A 19742-nucleotide genomic window follows, 5' to 3' on the forward strand; every position below is an offset into this window, starting at 1 on the left:
TGGAATAGTCTGAGAAGGATAGGCATTAAGTCTTCTTTGAATGTTTGGTAAAATTCTCCAGAGAAGCCATCTGGTCCTGAACTTTTATTTTTTTGGGAGGTTTTTGATTACTGTTTCAATCTCTTTACTTGTGATTAGTCTATTCAGGTTCTCTATTTCTTCTTGATTCAGTTTTGGGAGGTTGTATGAGTCTAGGAATTTATTCATTTCTTCTAGATTGTCCAATTCATTGGCATATAGTTTTTCATAGTATTCTCTTATACTCTTTTGTATTTCTGTGGTATCTGTTGTAATTTCTCCTTTTTCATTTATAATTTTATTTGAGCCTTCTCTCTTTTTTTCTTGGTGAGTCTGGCTAAGAGTTTGTCAATTTTGTTTGTCTTCTCAAAGAACCAGCTCTTTGTTTCATTGATCCTTTCTACTGTTTTTTTAAATTTCAATTTCATTTATTTCTGCTCTGATTTTTATTATTTCCCTCCTGCTGACTTTATGCTTTGTTTGTTCTTTTTCTAATTCTGTTAGGCATAGTTTGAGGTTGCTTATTTGGGCTTTTTCTTGTTTGTTAAGGTGGGCCTGTATTGCTATGAGTTTCCCTCTCAGGACTGATTTGCTGCATCCCATATGAGTTGATACAGTGTATTTCATTTTCATTTGTCTCCCGATATGCTTTGATTTCTCCTTTAATTTCATCAATGATCCATTGGTTGTTTAAGAGCATGTGGTTGAGTCTCCACAGCTTTGTCACTTTCCTGGTTTTTTCCTTATAGTTGATTTCTAACTTCATGGCATTATGGTCTAAAAAGATGCTTGTTAGGATTTCAATCTTCTTAAATTTATATAAGCATGCCTTGTTTCCCAACATATGGTCTATTCTTGAGAACGTTCCATGTGCGCTTGATAAGAATGTGTAATCTGCTGTGTTTGGATAGAGTGCTCTGTATATGTCTATTAACTCCATCTCATCTAGTTTTTCGTTTAGGTCCATTATTTCCTTATTTATTTTCTGTCTGGATGATCTGTCCATTGATGACAGTGGGGTGTTGAGATCCCCTCCTACTATTTGTGTTGTTGTTAATATCTCCTTTTAGGTTTGTTAATAGTTGCTTTATGTACCTTGGTGCTCCTGTATTGGGTGCATATATATTTAAAAGGGATATGTCTTCTTGGTGGAGTGTCCCTTTTATCGTTATATATTGCCCCTCTTTGTCTCTCATTACCTCTTTTATCTTGAAGTCAACTTTGTCTGATATAAGTATGGCAACACCTGCTTTCTTTTGTTTGCCATTAGCTTGGAGTATTGTCTTCCATCCTTTCACTCTGAGCCTGTGTTTGTCTTTAGAGCTGAGATGTGTTTCCTGGAGGCAGCATATCGTCGGGTCTTGTTTTTTAATCCATCCCACCACTCTGTGTCTTTTGATTGGAGAGTTCAGTCCATTTACATTTAGGGTAATTATCGATATATGGGGGCTTGTTGTTATTTTATCGATCTTTTTCCGGTTCTTTTGCATTTCTTTTGTTTCTCGTCCCATGTGTTTCGGACTACCAATTTAGTTTGGTAGTTCTGTATGGGGGTTCTCTCAGTTTTCTCTTTCTTTATCCTGTGTGATTCTGTTCTGATTATTTGGTTAGTGGTTACCATGAGGTTTGTATAAAAAATCTCGTGGCTGTGATAGTCCATTTTTTGATGGCCTCTTATTCCCTTAGACTAAGTCGATTCTATCCTTTTCCTCTTCCCCTTCTAAGTTATTGTTGTCACATCTTATTCCTTCTTGTGTTGTGACTTCGTGTTTAACATGAGGAGGTTATATTTATGCTTGGTGCTTACCTTCCCTTGATCTTTGGTTTTACATTTAAGTGTTTGCTAATCTATTTTGATAGAGGACTGCAATTTTTCTGGTTTTGTCGACCTATTTTCCTCCTTATTCAAAACTTTGAATCCCCTTTCTCTTTTTTTCCTCAGGGATGAGGGCTTTCTTGAGCACTTCTTGTAGTGGGGGTCTTGTGGCAATGAACTTCCCTAGCTTTTGTTTATCTGGGATAGTTATTATTTCTCCATCATATCTGAAGGATATTTTTGCTGGATAGAGTATTCTTGGCTGAAAGGTTTTGTCCTTCAGAATTTTGAATATATCGTTCCACTCTCTCCTAGCCTGTAAAGTTTCTGTCGAGAAATCGGCTGAGAGCCTGATAGGACATCCTTTGTATGTTATTTTTTTTTGTCTAGCTGCCCTTAATATCTTTTCTTTGCTGTTGACTTTTGACAGCTTTACTACTATATGCCTTGGAGAGGGTCTTTTCATGTTGATATATTTAGGAGATATATTTATTTCATTCACTGGTATTTCCAGCTCCTTCCTCAGGTTTGGGAAGTTCTCAGATGTTATTTCTTTGAACAAGTTCTATGCTCCTTTTTCCCTCTCTTCTCCCTCTGGAATACCTATAATCCTTACATTGGATTTCCTAATTGAGTTGGATATTTCTCAGAGAGTTTCTTCATTTCTTTTTAGCCTTAGTTCTCTTTCCTCCTCCATCTGGAGCATTTCTGCATTGCTATCCTCAATATTGCTAATTCTTTCCTCCATATTGTCAGCTCTGATGCTTAAGGCTTCCAGATTTGTCTTTATCTCCTCTATTGTGTTTTTCATCTCTAAGATTTCTGATTGTTTTTTTTACAGTTTCAATCTCTTTTGTGAAGAAAATCCTTATTTCATTGAATTGTCTGTCTGTGTTTTCTTGTATTTCATTAAGCTTTTTTATGATGGCTATTTTGAATTCTCTGTCATTAAGGTTATACATTTCTGTGCTTTTCGGGTTGACTTCTGGGTGCTTGTCATTTTCCTTTTGGTCTGGAGATTTAATATATTTTTGCATAGTGCCTGTCGGTGTTGGCTTACTTTTCCTCATACTGAAAACATATGGTCGCAGTTTCCTCTTGCTGCTGCTGGGTGGGGGTCAAAGGCTGTGTATTCTGGCCCGCCTCAATCCGCAGGCACTCTCATTGGCCCCAGGCTGATCTGAGGCATGGCTGAGTGGAGGCTGCTGGGGGGGAAGCGTGGGAACAGCTGAGGCTGGAGCATAGGAACAGCTGAGACTGGAGTGCAGCTAGGCCGAAGCAGCTGAGGTGCCACTGGGCCAAAGAAGCAGGGGCTGGAGTGCTGCTGGGCAGAAAAGCTGGAACTGGAGTGTGCTGGGCTGCACAAGGAAGAGCTGGAGCACCGCTGGGCCAAAGAAGCTGGAACTGGAGTGCGCTGAGCCAAAGAAGGAGGAGCTGGAGCACCGCTGGGCCAAAGAAGCTGGAACTGGAGTGCGCTGGGTCAAGAAAACTGGAACTGGAGTTCACTGGGCCAAAGAAGGAGGTGCTGGGGCACCGCTGGGCCAAAGAAGCTGGAACTGGAGTGTGGTGGGCCGAAGTTGCTGGCGCCAACTCAGCTGGAGCCTGAGCACAGGCCAAGCCGAAACTGCTGGAGCCAGGGGTGGGGGGGTGGTCAAGCTGAAGGGGCTAGGGGCGGGGCACAGTCTAGCCGAAGGAGCTGGGGCCATGGCATGGGGAAGCCGGGGAAGCTGGGGCTGTGGCTTGGTCCTGCCAGAGCAGCTGGGGCTGTGGCGTGGTGGGGCCTGAGCTGCCGCTGCCTCTGGTCCAGGGGCACAGGCTTGCCTCGGTGCTGGTCAGGCCCGGGCACCTGGGGGCTGCTGCCTGTGTGGATGGGGCAGTCACGCTGCCCCTGCTGGTGAGGCCTGGGTGCCTGGGGGTCACTGTCTCTGGGGACGGGGCTGAGCTGAAGCGCCACTGTGCTGAAGCACCAGTCAGGCGGGCCGGGTGGGGGAGGGGCGCTTACTTTCACCTCCCTAATCTCAGAGGTTTCTCCCCTCGCTGTTGCCCTCTGCTCTCCTGAGGGGCTAGCTTGCTGAAACTACCCTCGCAATAGTTCCGCTCCCTCCGTAGGGGGATCCCCTCCTGCTGTGAGGGGTCTTGGAGAGCGCCGGTTTTCCCGTGGCAAGCTGCCCCTCCCCCTCCTCTGAGGGCCGTGTGGTCTCAGTCTCTGGGTCGCAGTCCTTGGGGAAGGAAAGGAGCTCCTCTTACCTCCTTCCACTTCCTCTGGGGATTCCAGCACCTCAGTCCTCGGGTGTACAGCTGCCTGGGTGCCTGAGACGTACCCTGTGTTGTGTGAATAGCTTCTGTTGGAACATGAGTGTCCTTTTTGTTGTGTCTTAGAGGGGGAGAGTTCAATGTAGGAAGCTCACTCTGCCATGATGCTGACGTCACTTTCTTTTAAAGAATTAAATACTACAGATAAAACGGAAGTTCCCTTCAATTACCACCCCATGTAGTTTCATCCTTCATTCCACCTCTCCAAAGGCAATCACGATCCTGAATAGTATCTTTCTAGTTTTTTAAGATACATACATAACTATACACATACATAAACATCTATTAAAAAAATCCATATACATTATTTTCTGTATGACTTTAAAAATTTAAATAGATGGTATACTGTATGTATTCTGCAACTAGGTTTTTGCACTCAATACTGGGGGGTTTTGTGGCCTATTTTTAAAATCCAGGTTGAGATCTACCTTCAGCATGATCTCTTCCCTGAAAGTGACTGGCAACAATCTTGTTCTCTTCTCAATTCCTATCACACTCAAGTCTCACTTATGTAACTGTACACTCTATATTATGTAACTATCTTTTATTAACCAAAACAATTCTTGCTGTAATCTTCTCTTGGCTACACCATAAACTCTTTGAGAGTAGAAAATATGTCTTATACTTTATTCCCTGAGAAATCTAGCACAAGTTACTATTCAAATAATTGTTGAATACTCGGCCAACCTGAGATTAACAGAAACCAGTACAGCTTAGTGGGGGGCAAAATCCTAAGATGACCCCTATTATCCCAACCCCTGGTATACACACCCTGGTTAATCCCCTCCCCTTGAGTGTGGGTGGGATGGCCACTCCCTTGATTAGCTTACATTATATGGCAATGGTGATGGTATAGTCATTCCCAGGATTACAATCCACTAAGACTCAGTCTCAGCAGACTGGAGGGAGAGATTTTCCTGTTGGCTCTGAAGAAGCAACATGCTGCGTGAAAGGGACTGTGAAAGGGCTACATGACCAGGAACTGCAGGGGCCTCTATAAGCTGAGGGCAGCCCCAGCCTGACAGCCAACAAGAAAGTGGAGACCTGACTTCACAACACAAAAATGTAGGACCTCAGTCCCACAGCTGCAAGGAACTGAATCGTGCCAAGAGAAGAGGACCCCAAGCTCCAGAAAGGAACACCCAGACTGCAGCCCTGTGAGACCCTGAGCAGAGAACCCAGCTAAGCTGTGTCCGCCCAAAACTTATGATCAAGAGAAACTATGAGATAATAAGTGGGGGTTGTTTTAAGCCACTAAGTCTGTGGTAATTTGTTATGTAGCATAGAAAATGAACATAAGTTTTTAAATGCATTTACTCTCGTTGTAGAAAACCAAATGCTCTCTAGCTTTGCTAACTTAGAAATGCCGAAGTACAGATTACGATACCAAGTCCACCAGAAGGAAGGAGAAATCATTCATTATATCAAAGTATCATTAAGTATAACAGAAAATGACCAAAGGATAAACGAGGCAAATGACAAGAAAAAGAAATACAAATGGCTAGTAAAGCACTTGAAAAAAATGTACAACCTTAATAATAACTAAATAAATGCACACCAAAATATCAAAATGGTACTTTTCATCTTTCACACTGACAAAAAATACTAAGTCTGATAATACTAAGCATTGATGAGGATGAGGGAAACAGGCTCATACTGCTGGTTGTAGCATAAATCAGTTAATCTTCTCACAGGGCAATTTGGCAACATCTACTGACATTTAGAATGTACACAACCTGAAGAGCTGACTAGCTCACAGGGAAAACTGCATTTGCCCTACCATTAAAAGATAAATACAAGTTCAAGATTTATGGTCTTTGGTATGACATACAAGAAAATATTTTTTAAAAAATTTTTAATAAATAAATCAAGAAACACTGCTTGCTACAATAGCCAACTCAGAGGCCTAAACAGTGAGCAAAATCTGGTACTTTCCATTCAATGAGGTCTTCCACTATTTAAAAAAAAAGGGAAAAAAGTGCATATAGTCTTTGCCCCAGCAATTTCCATGTTAAGAATTTAGCTTAAGGATATATTTGCAAAAGCACACCAAGCTAGATATACAAGGATATTCCTGTATAGTCACACAATGGAGTGTACTACTATAAAAATGGGGTGGTATAAGCTAGTAATATAGAAAGATCTAAGATAGATTTATTAACTGAAAAGCTAAGATCCAGAACGTAGAGTACAATCTCTTTTGTACAAACAAAATAAGGGATATATGCATAAAAATTTCTGGAAGACCAGACTAAAAACTGTTAAAAGTGGTTATCTTGGGAGAAAAGATCTGTGGGGTGAAAGTTGGTAAGATGGACGCTATTTTTCATTTTGATCTTTTCTGTAAAGTTTTAATACCTACCGTGCATAATCTTTCATTTTAAAATAATTTGTGCCATTAAATTATATTTGCTTGGTCAAATGAAATTTGGGAAGAGGGCAACAAAGCTTAAAGTAAGGAAGAAATAAATGTTTATTAATATTAATATATACCAGGTATTATCAAATATGATTTCATTTATCCCCTCAAAAGTCCTATGAGGTGAGGGGGAATTTTTAAATGGAGTTAAGTAACTTGCTCCAGATCACACAGCTTGAAACATGTTGAGCTATTTTATCCTAACATTCATTTTTATCCTTTTCATTTTGGAACTTAACAGTATAATTTGATATATGATTATACATGTATGTCTCATTTAGAAAGAAAGGAAGACTAAGTTAAATAGTTAATAAAACCAAAGGCAAGGATTCGACCAATATTCGTTTGAATCCCCTTAAGCACATAGTTAATATCTTCTAAACCTTAAAAAAAAATAGCATAATTTCTGTAATCTATTTGAACATTTTTGTTTGTAAACAATGTTAAGGTAAAGGAATTGCTGACATAGTAAGCCTTGCTGGTTGACTTCAATGGTAAGTAACCAGATGATTTCATATTTCTGGCTTAGGCACATTCTCTAAACAGGCTCTACTTTTTAAAATGTTTCTCTCCCTCATGACATTCTTTACTTATCTAAATCTTGGTAACAAAATTGAAGTGGATAGGATCTAAACAGTAAAAGATCTTTCAAAGATGTTTCCTTAAATAATGTAAGCATTATTTAAATCTAGTATTTCTTAAAGTAAGGATCAGATTTATAAGGGGAGGAAGGGTACCAAAGGGCCCCACAGTGGAAAGACTATGGGTTTTGAGCCAAACTCAGGCTCAAATTTTGCTCTGCCACTTACAGCTGCCTGTATGATCGAGTACAATTACAATAATGTAAACAATAACGTATGCATAGAGGAGGAGGAGGAGTCTACACAAAATTATTAACGATTATCTCTAGATGGTGGGATTAGCAGGATTGTGTTTTTCTTTATATGTCCTTATGTTGCCAAGACTTTCTAAAATAACTCTTTTTTAAACTGCTCTGCTTGCCATGCAGTATTAACTTTGAATTTGTGTAAATCCATTAATACCGGGCAGAAGGGACTAAGCTTTTGTTGACATGGTGATATTGTATTTTGCTCATTTACCTCCCTCCATATGCATGAAAGACAACAGATTCCTTTCCTGTACTAATACAGCCAGTGATTGTCTCCAACATTCCAGAGTTGACCATTTTATACATAAGTAAACGTGTCTTAGGATCAACTGCTTTTTCCTGCAAAAGATAAAGCACTATAAGTGAAAATGACTGATGTAATCACAACATATTTTGAGCCATTTCTAAAATCTAACATTCAAAATATACATATTTTTTTACCTTTATTATTTAATTTACCTAGATGTATATATAACAGGCTCTTAAAAGAATGCTGTCAAGGCACAATTCATTCCTATAACCATAACTCTAATGTCTCTGAAAGTGAATAGCTAAAATAACCATTAAAAGTCAAAATCTAGCTTAGTCAAAATCTTACTTTATCTCCAAAGTTTAAATAGCTCTCCTAGTGTACTTACTATTTGTTTTTCTAAAGGTTTAAAAATTAGTTTATTCTCAAATTAGACACTATCTTCATTAATGTAAAATATTAGACTATTAAGTTATTATAAATATGTCATAATGTGACAGGAAATAATTTTTTTTTAATCTTGGAACATTCACTTGCAATTTATGACCCTAAAACGTTAGTTTTGATTAAGTGATTGATAACCATTACATTAAATTTGAAAAGTTAAATAGCAAAGCTACTTGGGTTTTACTTACATCTTTGATTTGAGAAGCCAATCTCATGAAAAAAATATCAAGCATGAAGTTTTGTTTTATTTTTTCCCCAAACATGACATTTTCTAATATGAATCTTTCCATTAAAGAAAAAAAATGTAAGAATACTTACTGCAGTAGAATGCTCCTTTTTCTCATGGAGGCGGGCACTTCGACGTTCTTCTGAGTAGGCATGTTGTTTTAAAGCATTGAAAACGTGGTTTGATAATTTTAAATCCATTCCTATTCCATCTCCTACCTGAAACCCAGGTGCAAACTGCCAAAGGAAGAAAAAGAAATAGCATCTGAACACTTTAAAATGGGGGCAGTAAAAACAAAAAACAAGGAGAAGAGCACTCTTTACTTGGAACATGTTTCCTACTCAACAGATGATCAGATTACACAAGCAGAACCCATAGGTATTAGAGGAAAATGAACTCACTAATCAACTCAACAGAAAGGGGAGCAAGGCTATTTAGAAATTGCAACCCAAAGGAAAGGGTTTAGCCTACGCACAGAAAACATCCAATCGCATTCCAAAACTAAGGTCTTGCACCATGTTTTTTATCCCGCTTTTCCAGAAGATGAAGGACACATCATATTTTGAAGGCTATACCAAATCTTGCCAAACAAATACAATTTCATAATTAATTATTTTTGAGGAGTGGGTTAGGACAGCAAGCTATGCTGACACCATGACAATTATGTTCTAGAGCTGCACTGTCCAATATGGTAGCCTCCTGCCACATGTGGATATTTAAAGTTAAATTAATAAGATTAAAAATTCAGTTCCTCAGTTGCACCACGCAGATTTCAAGTGCTCAACTGTCAAACATGGCTACTGTATTAGATAGCACAGACACAGAACATTTCTCTTAATCAAAGAAAGTTCTATTGGACAAGGTTGTTCTAGAGTGAGATCTGGACTATTACTAGAATTTAATAATATATTTACTTAACAAGTATTTGTGTTCTAAAGTCTAAATGTTCCATATTAACCACAATATTTATGAAAGAGGAAGAAAGCTTTTTTTCCCCTTTCCTCTTATTTTTTTAAAATTACATTTTATTTCTGATTTTGCAGGAGTAGTTCAGGTACAAGATAAAAAATTCAAAAAGTATAAAAGGGTATATAGTAGAAGCATTTCTCTCTACCATTCCTATCCCCCAATCGCCTACTGTTATCTGTTTCTTGGGTGGGGCTGCTATTTTATGGAAAATAACATGCTGAAAAATAAATATGTTACTTTCATGAGAACTATTTCTAATTTTAGAATCAACATAAGTCAAACTAATTTTCTTAATGTTGTAGAATTTTATTCTGAGGTACATTATATTCTCATTATTGGCTGAGTTTTCATGATTTTGCCATATTGTTATCTAACACATCTTTAGAAAGGACCAAGGATATTTTTGGAAATTTAAGATATTGTATTTAGAATCCCATGTTTTTAACTTATTCTAATAAAACTCTCGACTCACAGATAACAGTTTCTGTAACTTACATTTTCCATTCTGGCTGTATTCTTTCTTCCACATACTACTTCATCATGTTTGGTGGTGATGTCTTTTCCTTTTCCAATAAAACCCTTTTTGGGAGTAGGAACTGGTTTTGCTAAAGGTGATTAAGACAAGCCAAGTATGTAAAAATAGCAAAGACTAAATTGCTGCATTCAATATTGTCTGAAAAGATATTTGAATCTAACAGTAAATTACCAAATGAGATTCAAAGATAAACACAGAATACAAGGATTCACTGGAAAACTTAGTCTTCCTGTGTTCCCATTCTACCCTCCCATAAAACAGAAGCATCGATACCTGGTCTGTAGGGATCATCACGAGTATCCTGCCAGTCAACCTCATCTTCAGAGCTATCACTGTCTTCATAAGGATGTACTTTTCGATAATTTTCAAAGGAAATGGAAACTTAAAAGGCAAAAATCATTGAAGATTTATTTAGAAGCATGTTACAAGCATTTTCTACCACCCAATGGAGTTGTCCCAGTAAGGTCACAGTACCTTTGCTATCTCCATTGAATCTTTTTTCTTCACGCCTAAGCTGTGCATCATATTCTCTGTCAAATTCCATCTGTAGCATCTGAGCCAGCATTAGGTCGCTGGAGGTGTCAATGTTTTCTCCAGTAATAAATGGTCCTTCAGCAACACTATTCAAAATAAGGCAATATAAACTAATATCATGTGCTTGTGTAAATAGATGCTACTGATGATGAGAGTAGATGTGCCTTTTTCACTGTTAAAAATTGTACTGAAGAAACAATGGGAAAAAACTTTACCAAATCATTCAGCTTCTGCCCAGCTGCCCTCTTCCCAATGGCAGGCACCTGGGAGAGCACCAACTAGGATTAAGAGACCTTCAAGAGAAAGCTAAGGGGTCTATGATAAAATCCAAACTGTGACCCAGAATTCATTTGTTCTGTATTCTGATCAAAGGAGATAACATATATACAAAAAGATAAACTACAAACTCTTGATCAAAACTGTACCCTACTTCACTATTTGTTAATTTAGAGATCATCTGGTTCAACTGTTGCAATAACTAAAACCCAGAGAAACAGAGTGGTTTGCCCAATATAATAGTGAAAAGTAATCACAGAACCAGGACCAAAACTCAAATTATCAATGAACTCCCAGTATGGTGCTCTTTCTACCTCACTGCTTTTCTAAATGTATTTCTTAATCATTTGTCATGACAATCACTAATCAAATACTAAAACTTTGTTAAAATAAGCTGCTAGACAAAATAGATTCTTTGTGAATTTTACTTACGCAACTTCAGGAAAAGCGGCAGCTTCTTCTTCTAACTGCAATTCTTTAGCCAACTGTTCACTCATTACATCAGCCAAAGAACAAGATATTGTATTTTGAGGGATAGCCCATGGACACTATTTAAAAAAAAAGGGGCAATTCAATTTAATGAAATTAAAGTACCTTCCAAACTTAGAAATAAAGATATCTTTTTAGAATTAAACTGGTTAAATCAACCCAAAATGAATGATTATCTACTTGCAGAAATCATCTTAAAAGTAAAAATGTTGGGGCTGGCCCAATGGCATAGTGGTTAGGTTCGCAGGCTCCGCTTCAGCGGCCCGGGGTTTGCAGGTTTGGATCCCGGGCAGGGACCTACGCACTACTCATCAAGCCATGCTGTGGCAGGTGTCCCACATATAAAGTAGAGGAAGATGGGCACAGATGTTAGCCCAGGGCCAATCTTCCTCAGGAAAAATAGGAGGACTGGCAACAGATGTTAGCTCAGGGCTAATCTTCCTCAAAAAAAAAAAAAAAAAGTAAAAATTCCCAGCTCAAATCTAATCAAGGATAAATGTAAACTAAAACAGCCAAAAGCACATTCTAGCCAGTTTGGTAGATGTGTCCTTTCAGTTGAGGGGAAGCACCAGGCTATTACAGCATCACCCCACTAGCCAGTGAGTTCCTGTAACACTCCTTCTGATTCCATGCCCATATAATTTGGCCTCCGGGGGAGATTCTCTTATAGGAACAGACTATACCAACCAGCACAATTCAGAGCCCGCTTAGAAGTTATACCTCATCCTATTTTAAGCAGTAAGTCTTCTACATATAAAAAGTGTGTGTCAGACCCTCTCAAGACATCTTCGGATATGCTAAAACAAAAATAACAGTGACAAATAATAATAACTATATTTCTCAACTTTAGAAGCTGAGCAATAGTCTTGAAACAGTAGCACTACAGCAAAGTAATATTCTGTGAGACTCTTCTTGGGCGGCCAGCAGTCAGCCTTTCTCAACGACATCACTATCTCAGCCCTCTTGAAATACAAACTGTAGGTTTATCTCACAATTCCTAATTTTTGAGGGGGCAAGCTTTACTTAGCAGTAGCAAATGATTACATTTGAAAGCCTAGCAATTAAGACCATTAATATTGAGTTAGATGTCTAAATATCTCCTGAACTTGCCCAGCTCTCTATCCCCCTTCCAAGATTCTACTCCAAAGTATCATCCTCCCCGCCCCGAGAAACTGTAAGAGCCTCCTAACGAAACTTTCTGCTTCTAGTCCTGCTTGTTTCCATTCTCCATACCACAACACAACGGTTTCTCTAAAATGCAGATTTGATTGGTTCGGTTTCTTTAATTAAAGCTCTTTCATTGTTTTAATGTTTCCCACTGCCTTTCAGATAAAGTCCAAACACATTTTTTAACTACTACTGACTGTCCAATATAGAATATAGCATATGATGACATCTGTTTTAGCCACAAAACTGGTTAATCAAGTTTAGCCAGTACAGGGGCTCTAGCTGGCCTCAGGGCCTGTTGGCATGACTCCCAGAGACAATGGGGCAACCAAACCTTGTTGAGGTTTCATAGCATTGAGGTTCAGGAACTTACTTGGTACCGGCTGTTAGGATGGAGCACATCTGGGTGATAAAAGATAACTTTATTTATGCCTAAGTGAATCGGAATCAAGTTTTATCTGGTCTCACTCTGAGAATGATGAGATGCACCCGGCCCCCAGCACATGCCTATACTAGCCTATTGAAGACTTGTTCTGGCCTTGTATAAGGCCCAACCTGGAGGGCACAGGGAGGCTTCCCTAGGTCTGAAGTGACTTTCATTCACTCAGATCTTATCAGCAATTGAACCCTCTCCTGGTAAGGATTTTGAGGTCTGGAATCTTGAAGCTGTCTGTAATCTGGAGAATACAGCTAATCTTTTGGCCACATGACTCTGCTGACTTCCTTCTGAATCATCTAAGTAGGAGACATAACGCTGCCTCCTAGCCTAGAAATGCTTGGTCTGATCAGTTTCAAAGTCCAGGTTCCAAAAGGCAAAGGCTGTATTCTTTAACTCAGAACTGTCGATCACATTTTGCAACTAAGAGTAGAGTAACAGACAACACTGGAATAGTCACTATATTTGAGTCACTTACATTTATTTAAGTCACACGACAACTGAGTAGTTGTAATATCATCCCTATTTTATAGATTTAGAAACTGAGACACAGAAGGTTTTTTTGTGTTTTTTTTTTGGTGAGGAAGATCAGCTCTGAGCTAACATCCATGCCAATCCTCCTCTTTTTGCTGAGGAAGACTGGCCCTGGGCTAACATCCGTGCCCATCTTCCTCCACTTTATATGGGACGCCGCCACAGCATGGCCCGATAAGCGGTGAGACGGTGCGCGCCCGGGATCCAAACCCGGGCCGCCAGCAGTGGAGCGCGCGCACTTAACCGCTACGCCACGGGGCTGGCCCCCAGAAAAGTTTTTTAACTCAAGATAACACTGTAGGTGGAAGTGCTGAGATTGGAACCAAAGCAGTAGGACTCAAGAGGCTGCACTCAGCATTTTGCTACACGGCTTCCCTAATCACCTTGTTCTGGAATGTATGAAGCAAACTGCTGTGCTGTCTGCAGTATAAAATCCAAATTCCTCAGCAAGGAATGCCCTTCACAATGTGACCTAATTTATCTTTCCAGTCTCAACCCTCATCTACCCTTTGCTCCAGTAACACCAATTATATGCCAAATATGACATACTTTCACCCCTCCAGGCTTTCTTCACATACGCTCTTCTCTCTCAATGGTGTTTCTCCCTTCTGTATTTCCCCCAATTTACTGTCACCTCCTCTATAAGGCTGTCTCAATTTCATTAGACAAAATCAGACCCTTTCCTTTGTGCTCCCATACCACTCCACAAACACCGTCAGTGCAGGACTGTTGACAATATTTGCGTTAAGGCATCAGCCACAATACAGCATGAGCCCCTTAAAAGGTGGAATCTTCTCATTCTCAGAGCCCAGCATAGAGCTTCAGACACAAAGAGGCACTCAAGTGTTTACCGAATAATATGTGCCAAAAGGAAACACTGGAGATATATCATGGAACTGCCAGTCTGTCCCTAGGCTGTAGAGGTCTGCTGCCTTTCTACACCCCTACTATTCCGGAGTCCTTTTCTTCATCTTGAAGTTGGCACCTTTGCTCACCCACTTCTGATGCTTCTAGTCCTTTGCCAGCAGTCAATTAATTCTACTAAGGTGTTAAAGTATTACCTGACAATTCCTTGGAAGAGGCAAAAATGACAGGCAGTAACTGTGTTGTCGTTTTTTTTTTTGGCTGAGGAAGATTAGCCCTGAGCTAACATCTGTGCCAATCTTCCTCTATTTTGTATGTGAGTTGCTGCCACAGCATGGCTGATGAGCAGGGTGTAGGTCTGCGCGTGGGATCTGAACCTGTGAACCTGGGCTGCAGAAGCTGAGCACGCTGAACTTAACCACCAGGCCTTGGGACTGGCCCCTCTAACTGTGTTATTTTGAGGCAGAGATTTACCTACTCTCAAGACAGACTGAATCAGAAAGGGAACCATGTAGAGACTGCAGAGAGCACTGAGACACCCTAACTGCCCACTCCTGCTGATCTTGCTCCTTGGAGCCTTCAACTCCAGAGCTGTACTGCCCTGGACCACTGCTGACCAGCTCAGCTGGGCCACCTCACACTGAGGCAGCTTCCCTGAGCGAGGGTAAACAGGCAAAGACTTCCAAAAGTTTGCCAACTCCCATACTTTGAAATCAAATCCAGACTCGTCAAACCAGTAGCCAGAAGCCCTCCATAAAATGTTCTGGGCTCTGAGGGACAGCTGCCGGGCAGGGGGCAGTCCTCCATGGATGCGAGTGGCTCACTACCCCAAGGGGGGCTTAGAAAATTTATTGGGGTCTCCACAGGGTATATGTAGGGGAATCTTCTGTCATCATCTCACAACTCCTCAGTAAATCAAACACTCTGTGAATAGAGAAACTCTGTTAAATGTTAAAATAATAGTAAATCTAAGGAAATAGAGAAAAAAAGCCCTCCATAATCTTGCTCTATCCTAGCTATGTAACGTCATCTCCCACTATTCCCTTCATTAACATAAACTCCCCATTGCATCAAGATCTGATGGGAAACACCACACAATCCTTTCCACAGTTAGTTATTCTGCTTTAAATGACGTCTGTCAAGCCCATAAACCATTCTGTGATTCTTTCTTTCCTGTTAGCTGAAGACCCCTGAGATCCACCCTGTTTTCCTCTCCTCTGGGAAACTGCCACCACTAACCTCTGCTCCTTGGTGTTTTTCACTACTAGCACATTCTCCCACCCCTGGCTGGCTGCAGATCAGAAGGAAATCGTCCCCCTTTCCTTCCAGCTCCTAAAGATGCATCCCTAGCTACCCATCCCACTTTTATTTTTATAAAGGTTTTACTGCAGACAACTCTGGAGAAATAATTAAGTAAAATAAAACAGCAAACACGAAAGTGGCACATAATAAAAATTCAGTCCTCAACTTGAAGTAAGTCAAGAGAACCATAGGGCCGGCCCAGTGGCTTAGCAGTTAAATGTGAGTGCTCCGCTACTGGCGGCCAGAGTTTGGATCCTGGGCGCGCACCGACGCACTGCTTCTCCGGCAATGCTGAGGCTGTGTCCCACATACAGCAACTAGAAGGATGTACAACTATGACATACAACTATCTACTGGGGGGCTTTGGGGAAAAAAAGGAGGAGGATTGGCAATAGATGTTAGCTCAGAGCTGGTCTTCCTCAGCAAAAAAAAAAAAAAAAAAAAAGAGGAGGATTAGCACGGATGTTAGCTCAGGGCTGATCTCCCCCACAAAAAAAAAAAAAAAAAAAGAGAGAGAGAGAGAACCATAACCCACAGGAAGGTCCCTTTTCTACCCATGCAGCTAGAAGATATAATCTAGGCAGAATATTTAAGTGGCTAATTTTATGTTTCAAGAGAAGGGTCTGTGGAAAACAAGGTCTGGTTCTACACAACACTAATCTATTTTTTTTTTTTAACTTTTAATTTTAGAGTAGTTTTAGATTTACAGAAAAATCGCAGATAGTACAGAGAGTTCCCAAATACCCCATCCCCAGTTTTCCCTGTATTAGTACTGTACATTTGTCACAATTAACGAACCAATACATTATTATTAACTAAAGTCCATACTTGAGTCATATTTCCTTAGCTTTCCTATTCCAGGATCCCATCCAGGATACCACATAACATTTAGTCATCATGTCTCCGTAGGCTCCTCTTTGCTGTGAGCTTCTCAAAATTTCCTTCTTTCTGATGATCTTGACAGTTCTGAGGAGTACCACTAATCCATCTGTGACAGCTCTCTCCAACAGAGCTACACACTTCCTCCCTTTTGCCTATGGTTTGTCAATCCTCCCATCTTGGCATATCCCCTAAAATTCTTTGTCAATAATAGCAGTTTGGCACCTTATAACTGCCACCCCAGGACCCTGGGGGAGGGGACCCCAAGTCCTTTCCAGGGTGTCTGTGAGGTCAAAATTATTTTCACAACAGTACTAAGACATTCTTTGTCTTCTCCAGTCTCATTCTCTCTAGAGCGTGGAGTGGGTTTTCCAGAATCTGTATCAGATATAATGATAGCACTCTGATGGCTACTAGAGTGTGTGCTTGGGTATTCTTCTGTTTTCCAAAATTTTCTAAGGTAGTAGGTTTAGGACATAAATGTACATTTTTAGAGATTAAGTCAGTTTGTTCTCAGTATGTCTACCGGGCTTTTATTACCCATCTTCGATTATACCTGCTATAATCTATGTATCTGTGAAGATGGATTTTCAGATTGAAAATCTGAACAACAGATTGAAAGAAAAAAGGAGATATGAGAACTCAGCTGTCTTCTATTAAGACATGCATTAAAGAGATTTGCAAAAATGTAAAACAATACTACTCTCTTCACTAATCTTTTTTGTTTGGGAAAGTTTTTTTTTTTTTTAATATAAAAATGTTATTTATGGAGCTGCCCCGGTGGCTTAGTGGTTAAGTTCGCATGCTCCGCTTCAGCGGCCCGGGGGGGTTCATGGGTTTGGATCCCAGGCGCAGACCAACGCACCGCTCATCAAGCCATGCCATGGTGGCGTCCCATATGCAAAGGAGAGGAAGACTGGCATAGATGTTAGCTCAGGGCCAATCTTCCTCACCAAAAAAAAAAAAAAAAGGTTATTTATATTACATATGACTTTTAAGTGACTTAATAAACATTTTTTAGTTTCTCAGTTTTAATTTATGATATGACAGATATCAATATAACCAACATAAACAAAAGTTCTTTGGGGTTCTCAATGATTTTTAAGAGTGTAAAGAGGTCCTGAGTGAAAAGTTTTGAGAATCACTAGCCTTTAACATTCTTTCCATTTTTCATTCTCTTCCTCAAATCTCTACCTTCTCCATGTAGGCTGCTCTAATCATTTCAGTCTTTCAAGAAATTAGAGAAGGAGAGGATTAAGGGATACTTGCAGCCTCTTTCTGTTTTGCCTGTCAAAATGCTATCTTACCAATAAAACATCAATAAATCCTAGGATGATTTTTTTGTTGAATGATGAGAAATTTTACAGTTCTGATGATGTACACTTAAATGAAAATGACTGATATCAAATACTTTATTACTGAATTAGTTTTGTAAGTGAAATTTCTTCTTAGGTTAGGTTGTATTCTGAGCAAAGTTTGTCTCATTTGACATTTTTACAAGCTTTTATGGATGCTTAACTGGAGGAATTTAACATGCAGAGTATATATTTATCCTTATCTGTCTACTGATTTTGTCCTTTTATGTCTACTGATATTGGCCTTGTAAATAAGGCTTTAATAGAAAAAAATACAGAAAATAACATGTAGATGTAACTACATTTGCCAATGGAATATATTAGATTCTCCCTAATGAGAACTTTTATAAAACTAATTTTACTTTACTTAATAGCTAATTATTTCCCCCTTTGCCTGTTAAGACTAGTCTGAAGATCCAATAAGATTAACAAGTGATCCTTTAAACGGAACAAATGTTCTGTTAGCATATAAAGAAGTAGGCGAAATGGGTGAAGGTGGTCAAAAGGTACAAACTCCCTGTTATAAAATAAATAAGTCCTGGGATGTAACGTACAGCATGGTGACTATAGTTAATAATACTGTACTGTATATATTTGAAAGTTCCTAAGAGAGTAGAACTTTTAAGAAAAGTTCTCATCACAAGAAAAAAAAATTGTAACCTTTTATAGTGATGACTGTTAACTAGATTTACTGTGGTGAGCATATCACAGTATATACAGATACCGAATCATTATGTTGTACTTGAAACTAATATAACGTTATATGTCAATTATATCTCAAAAAAAAGAACAATTATGAAGCTAAAAAAGTTGGGTTCCTCACAACCCTAATTTGAGGAACACAAAATCCCAATTGAAGCACTCGTGCTTTCAAGCAAACTCGCAATCAAGTGGCACAGTCTTTTCATCCCTCTAATGCAAGTATCGTGATAAGGAGTGGCCTGAAAATCTGAAACCAAATGTGAAATAAACATTATAGTTGGTCATTATAGGAAAAAGCTTCAATGTTACAGCCCAGGGAGATGAGAATTCATAACCAGTTTACAGTTATGAGTGTAGACTTGAGTATCAGCTGGGGGGAGGGAGGGTGTGCCCGGACTTATCTTTGAATATTTCAAATACAAGAAATTACCGAAGTAGGAGAACCACATCTGTCAAATTAGTGAAAGAGCTGCCTACACAACCTTTCTTCGGGGCCTTCTATGTAGACCCGAGCTGACTCCGGCCGTGAGAAACAAAATCATGCTTGCTTCCCCTCAAACGCCAGCGTCTCTAAACCAGTCCTGCCCAAATACATGCTACGAGGTTCAGAAAGCAACGGGCAGAACGAGACAGACACCCCAAACCGCCCAACGTGGCCTCTGACAGCCCAGGCAGCCCCCGGCTTCTCCCACCCCCACCCCGCAACCCCGCCGCCTGTCTCCCCTTTCCCAAGTCGCCGGGGTCAAGCCCAGAACTTCCCGAGTCGCCTGCGGAGCCGCCTCGGCGTCTGCCAACCTCTCCGGGCCTTCCGACAGAGCCAGCCCAGGTGACCAAGGCAGGTGCGTCAGCCCCGAAAGCCACTCACCGCTGCCGGCCCGGGCTCAGGCGATGCCACTCTGACCAGATCCATGTCGGGGAGAAGCCAGCGACGGGAACAGAGCAGAGAGGTGGCAGGACCGGGAAGCAGCCTCCGCCGAGGAGACAGGCGGCGGGGCAGGGGCGACGGGCTGCTGGTGGCGGAGCGGAGGTGACAGATGGCGGCGGCGGCAGCCGCGTCCGGAACTAGACCGCTTCTCTTCCGCCCTCTCCGCTGGGACCGTCGCTTCCGATTGGCCGCCCGCCCCCGCCCCCGGCTCCGCGTTGTCACCTTTCCCCGCCCCCGGCGGGCCGCACTTCCGGCCGCATCCCCTGGCCGGGGGCATGTGGTCGCTATCGCTGTTGCTGGGCAGGGTAGGGGCTGTGTGGTTTCCTCCCGCCGGGCTCTGCCCTGTCCCCGCACCGCCTTCCCCTTCCTTCCTCCCTGGCCGCTCTAGACGGCAGCT

General features: G+C 40.6%; 1 protein-coding gene across 1 annotated transcript in view; it reads right to left on the reverse strand.

Moving 5' to 3' along the window:
• The window catches only part of RIOK3 (RIO kinase 3), a 32236-nt gene extending 12765 nt beyond the window's left edge, over positions 1 to 19471 (reverse strand). The window contains exons 1-7 of the mRNA XM_058556812.1: positions 19286 to 19471; positions 11125 to 11240; positions 10357 to 10502; positions 10156 to 10263; positions 9843 to 9952; positions 8471 to 8614; positions 7667 to 7794 (exon numbers count right to left, since the gene is read on the reverse strand). Of these exons, the coding sequence (XP_058412795.1) occupies positions 7667 to 7794; positions 8471 to 8614; positions 9843 to 9952; positions 10156 to 10263; positions 10357 to 10502; positions 11125 to 11240; positions 19286 to 19330 (797 nt within the window). The 5' untranslated portion in view covers positions 19331 to 19471. The remainder of the gene's footprint in view (positions 1 to 7666; positions 7795 to 8470; positions 8615 to 9842; positions 9953 to 10155; positions 10264 to 10356; positions 10503 to 11124; positions 11241 to 19285) is intronic.
• Positions 19472 to 19742: the final 271 nt, after the last annotated feature.

The sequence above is a fragment of the Diceros bicornis genome, chromosome 16 (genome assembly GCF_020826845.1).
Source record: "Diceros bicornis minor isolate mBicDic1 chromosome 16, mDicBic1.mat.cur, whole genome shotgun sequence".
Taxonomy (NCBI): domain Eukaryota; kingdom Metazoa; phylum Chordata; class Mammalia; order Perissodactyla; family Rhinocerotidae; genus Diceros; species Diceros bicornis.